This window comes from Mustela nigripes, chromosome 14 (genome assembly GCF_022355385.1).
Source record: "Mustela nigripes isolate SB6536 chromosome 14, MUSNIG.SB6536, whole genome shotgun sequence".
NCBI classification, from domain to species: Eukaryota; Metazoa; Chordata; class Mammalia; order Carnivora; family Mustelidae; genus Mustela; species Mustela nigripes.
Genome location: NC_081570.1, coordinates 21,613,060 through 21,618,254, shown reverse-complemented (window position 1 = coordinate 21,618,254; position 5,195 = coordinate 21,613,060). Strand labels below are relative to the sequence as shown.

General features: G+C 56.6%; 1 protein-coding gene across 9 annotated transcripts in view; it reads right to left on the bottom strand.

The window, feature by feature from the left end:
* Nucleotides 1-3,308: 3,308 nt before the first annotated feature.
* Nucleotides 3,309-5,195, bottom strand: part of PTPRU (protein tyrosine phosphatase receptor type U) — a 77,265-nt gene continuing 75,378 nt past the window's right edge. For all 9 annotated transcript variants that reach the window (XM_059376920.1, XM_059376921.1, XM_059376924.1 and 6 more), the window contains 2 exons: nt 4,785-4,920; nt 3,309-4,523 (listed from right to left, as the gene is read on the bottom strand). In XM_059376920.1, the coding sequence (XP_059232903.1) occupies nt 4,461-4,523; nt 4,785-4,920 (199 nt within the window). In that variant the 3' untranslated portion in view covers nt 3,309-4,460. The remainder of the gene's footprint in view (nt 4,524-4,784; nt 4,921-5,195) is intronic.

The window sequence follows — 5,195 nt, the reverse complement described above, 5'->3', positions numbered from 1 at the left end:
GCGGGGCTTTGGAGGTCACGGCCAGCCACTCAGCCTTCACCCCCGCAGAACCATAGGTCACTGGAGGGGCTGAGTAGGCGAGTCGTGTGATCTGGCTTGTTTTTTCCAGACAGTGGCTGTGGCTGCTGCGGTTTGTGTGACACCTGGTGGTTCTGTGACTCTGGGCAAGTCACAGGCTCCCTGAGCTTCACTCTTTCCATCTGTACAATGGCGATGCCGGTACCGACCTCAGCAGCTTCACTGGAAGCTGAGACTTGACCATCCACACGGGGCTCTTGGTAACAGGCCCTGGGCCTGGTGAGCGCCAGACAAAGCTCCGCTCTGCTCCCTCACCCCATCCAGAGCTCTTGTCCCCCTCCACCCCTGCCCCACACCCACCCTCACCATTCAACCCCCACACCCCACCCCACACCCCCACCCCTGCAATGTAGCCCGCAGACACCTGCAGAAACCAGAGCTCCCCGCCCCCATCCACACCACCCAGCCTCCCCAGCCCTGGGAGCACCGTGGGCCTGGTTGTTTCTCCTCCCACGTCTCAGAGGAGGCATGAAGGTCCACCGAAGGGGAGGACGGCCCCCCTGCCCCCATGAGGAGGAGGGCCTCTGGCCCAGCCTGTGGACGCCAGAGTCCCTGCTCTCGGCACCATGTGGTGAAATAGGTTCTGCCCCAGCAAGGACCCTGGGACCCCAGCCTGGCCCTAGGCCCCAGCATGTTGGCTGGGCTCCAGTCCATCCCAGGCCAGCCAGGGTTGGGGGGTGGGAGTTGGCAGGGGTCCCAGCATGGCCTGCTGTCAGTGAGGGCCATGCAGGCGGCTTTCATGTCCATCCCCGCCGAGACTCCGTCTCCCCGGCGCCTGGGATACACAGCATCTCCCAGGCAGGGGCAGCCACGGAGGCTGTGAAAAGTCATAATGGCCTCGGCCGGCTCCCACAGCTGGATTTATGATGACGCGGGAAGCAAACTCAGCTTCCAGCGCTAGTAGACAGCTGGCCTGTCTGCACTTCTAGAAACGCTTTCTGCAGGGATGGGCGGTGGGGGGCTTCTACCCCACACCTGCAAGGCCAGTGGACCCAGGCAGAGCCAGGCCGGACCATCCGTCCTCCTCCGGCCACCGTGTCCCACCAAGAGGCCACCCCCGCCAACACGTTGCAGAGCATTGGAAAATCAATGTTCCAGGCCATGAATTAGCCATTCGGTGCTGCATCAAGGGGCCCTCCAGCTTTCAGCAGCACCTAGAGCAGCCAAGAAGCAGAACAGTGAGAGGCCCAGGCTGGGAGTCAGTGGAATGTGGGGTCGACCTGGAGCCCCAGTGATAGAATGGCTGTGACCCAGAATGAGCCCAGTGCCTTCCCAGGCCTCTGTTTCCTCATCTCTGGAATGAAGGGACAGGATCCCTACTTTGAAGAGCTGTTGTATGGATTTAGAAGGAGGTAAGGGGGCCGAATGAAAGGTCATGCAGGCCGTGTTTATTAGTCAGGACATCAGTATCCTGTGATGGTGTGTACTAAGAGCCAGTCAGGTCACTACTGGACTATGCTAGTACTTTTAAACACTTTGTCTCTAGACTACCTGCAAGTAGCGATTGTTATCTTGATTTTCTAGATTAGGGTGGTTCTGAACAGGTGCAAGGTCACCAGCTGGTGGCTATGCAGAGCTGGGGGAGGGACCTCAGCTCATTCTGGAGCTGGCCTTCCTCCTAATACACGGCCTGCCTTCCCAGTTCCTCTGAAAGGCCAGGTAAGGCCATCAGACAGACCCATACTCTCTCCTTCCTTCCCTCTCTCATGTCAACGTTTCTGGAGCACCAGCTACAAAGACCTGCCTTTGGCTGGGTAATGCATGCAGTAGGATGAAGGCAGGAACACTTCCCACCCTTTAGAAGCTCAGTACTCAATGTGGCAAAGAGTAAAGCTGCATCCACACCGCCCAGAACATGTATGTATTGGTCAGCTTTTGCTGCATAACAAACAATCCTAAAACTATGGCTTAAAAAAAAAGAAAAACTTATTATCTCTTCCAGTTCCACAGTTGGTTGGGCTGTTTCTATTAAGTTCAGTCATGCAGCTCTACTTACCTGAGAGGTCTGCCAGGCTGGAAGGCCCAAGACGGCCCCTTCTGCAGTTCTGGTAGTTGGTATTGGCCATTCATGGGATGTGTTTTTTGGGCTCTTCCCCATGCCCTCAAATCTTCCAGTAGGCTAGGCAGGCTTCCTCACATGGCAGAGTTCCAAGAGGACAAAAGCAAAAGCTGCAATTCCCCTTGAGGCTTAAGATCTGGAACTCACCTGACATGACTTCTGCCATCTTCTATTGATCAAAGCAAGTCACGTTCTGTTGCTTGGCTAGTAGCTGATAGACATTTGTGATCCATTGTGTAAGGCTTAGTAGTCGATACATCCTGAGTGTGTGTGGGGTGAGGGGATGTCTCATATACCCTAGCTACGTGGGATCATAATAAATTCTTAATTCAGATTAAAAGATGTTAGATCCTGAAGTCATTGAAACGGGTTGTATTCTCTTGCCAAGGGAGAAACTGAGGCCCAGGAGTCAGGCAGTGTGAGAACAGAATCAGTACATCAAAGAGCCAGGTTCCATATGAAGAAACTGAGGCCTAGAAACACAACTTGTCTTGCCCAAGATGACACGAGTTTATGACAGAGGCGGGAGTGACTGGGATCCCTGACAGCCGGCCCTCTCCTCCTCCACTCCACCCCTAGTGGAAGCCCGAGACTGGCAACGGCTGGGATGACCATCATAGAGACAGCATGTGTCTGCCTCTGTTGTGTGTTTATAAACGGAGCCCTTTTGGCTTGCCTGGTATCATGCAAGGCTCTTAACATGACCTCTTCTGATCCAAGCAGGGTCATCTCCAGTTTACAGATGGGAACCAAGGCCCAGAGAGGGAACTGACCTACCCAGAGTTTCACAGGTGGTGAGGCCCATCCACCTGACCCCAAAGCCTGAGTCTCCCGGGCTATCCCCAAAAGAGCCCGACTCAGATCCAGGCCGCTGGGGGTGAGAGGCAGCTCTGTGGACCTCAAGGGTCTCAGGATAAAGCCCACTGCCTGAGAAGCTGCTTCAGAGGCCTGGGTGGAGGCAGCAATAGACAGAGTTCTCTAGAACCTGCCCCTGCAAGAACGCCCCTGAGCAAGGCTCTGATCCACACCTGACCATTGTAATGAATGGAAGAACCAAGGCCTGACTGGACCCAGGACTCTGCCTCCCAGCTGGAGCCATCCCCCTGCACTAGGAGACTGGGGACAGGGGAGCAGGCCCCACTGGCTGGTTACACACACACAGGCTGCTCTGTGGCATTCAGAGAGCACATTTATTTACAAAGTGCTTTACAAACATCAGTTTATGCCTCCCCACAGCCCCCTGCGAGGTAGGTCAGTAGTCATATCTACAGTTTACAGATGGGGAAATTGAGGCACGGAATGGGGGTGTGGCCTGTCCCATTTTAAAGAGATTTTCCCACCCACCCATGAAAAAAAATCATAAAATTAAGAAAAAAGAATTTCTCCTCCATCCCAAAATACATGTTCTTCCTCTGAACTGTAGAGGTTGCAAGCACCCTGGATCTAGCAGGACCCCGTCCCCAGGGGGCAGCCTGACCAGGAGCCATGGAGACCTCAACCCCAAGGGCTGTTGTTCAACCTTGCAGATTGTCACTGGGCTGGGTGGAGCAGGACCCGGAAGTGAGGCCTGAAAAGTACAAGGGCCCAGGTGCCTTCCTTCTGCAGATGTTGGGTCAGGCAGGGAAGAGACCCCACGGAGAAAAGGGCAAGGGATGATGGGAAGATCCCAGTTCAGAAGCTCAGAGCACACATCAAAGAAGTCATAGTGGGAGGGATCATGAGCAAAATATCCTGGGGGCTGAGAGGGGGCAGCAGGGCAGAGGAGGGGGCCCATAGTCCCCTCTGGGGAGGACTAGTCTGATGGGTCCAGTCTCCCCAGGACCCTCAGGGGCAAGGCCAGGTGGGATTCCAGACGCCAAGCCCCAATGCACCCTCTATCCGTGTCAAAAGGAAGACACGCTGGGTGGAAACTTTGGCCGGCCACAGGCTCTGTAGGGGCTCAACTCATCTCTGCCAAAGGCTGGGGCAGAGTCTGAAGCTTGAGCCTAGAGTCAAGGAGCTTGAGCCTGGGTCCTCCCGAGCCAGCAGCCCTGAGCCCCTGTCACTCTGCCAGGCAGTGCCAGACTCAGAGCGCAGACTTGCAGGGCCCTGTGGATGGGGGTTGGGCTGCGGACGCTGAGCTCCTCCTTGGCCCCTGCAGCCTGCCCATGGGACACGGAGAGAGGTCCCGCCCACAGCGGAAGGGGGCACCAAGACACTCCAGCTCACTCTACTGCTTTCCCCGCGGGAGTTGTCCTGGAGTAGAGTCAGGGGCCCAGGTGTTACTCATCGGTGCTGGGCCTGGCCCTGAGCGCACAGTGCGAGCGCCAGGCCAGGGGCCCCGCTATCTTGACTCCAGCCCTTCCAGGTACTCCAGCGCCACATCGTAGCAAAAGTGGTACTGATCCTGGGGAGAGGGAGAGAAGGACCCATGAGCCTGGTCCCTCTCCGGTACAGGAGAAGGGAAGAGTGGGGGGCTAGAGGGCAAGCATGAGCCCTAGCCTATCTTTGGGAGGAAGGGCAAGTGAGTTTAACTCTCTTGGCACCGCTGGATCAGAACCCAGAGCCCAATGGCAGGAACCACATAGAGGACAGTGGTGTGGAGGGACATTCCCAGGCGGGGACAGGGAAGTTGGAAGTGGCCGGGCAGGGGGACAGGGCCTCTCACCAGGGTTTCCACCATATTGGGCTTGTAGTTCCTAAGCGTTTTGGCAGCAAAGAAAACATCCACCAGGTTGTGGCAGCGGATCATCTCCAGGACTGTGGCACAGGCGCAGAAGGTGCCACTGCGGCCGCCCCCGTTTCTAAATGAGACACGCATAAGGTTTGGGGTGGGGTTCAAGAGGGGGAGGCCTGGGGCTGGAACACCAGGGAACCAAGAGGAAGGAGGGTCGGGGCCTGGGAGCCCCAGAAGGGAGGGGCCAGGGAACCCCCAAAGGGGAGGGGAGGGGCTTAGGGAACCCAGGAGGGAGGGGTTTGGGAGCTCAGAAGGGCGGAGCTTAGGAAAGCCAGTTGGGAGGGGTTTGGGAGCTCAGAAGGGCGGAGCTTAGGAAAGCCAGTTGGGAGGGGTTTGGGAGCT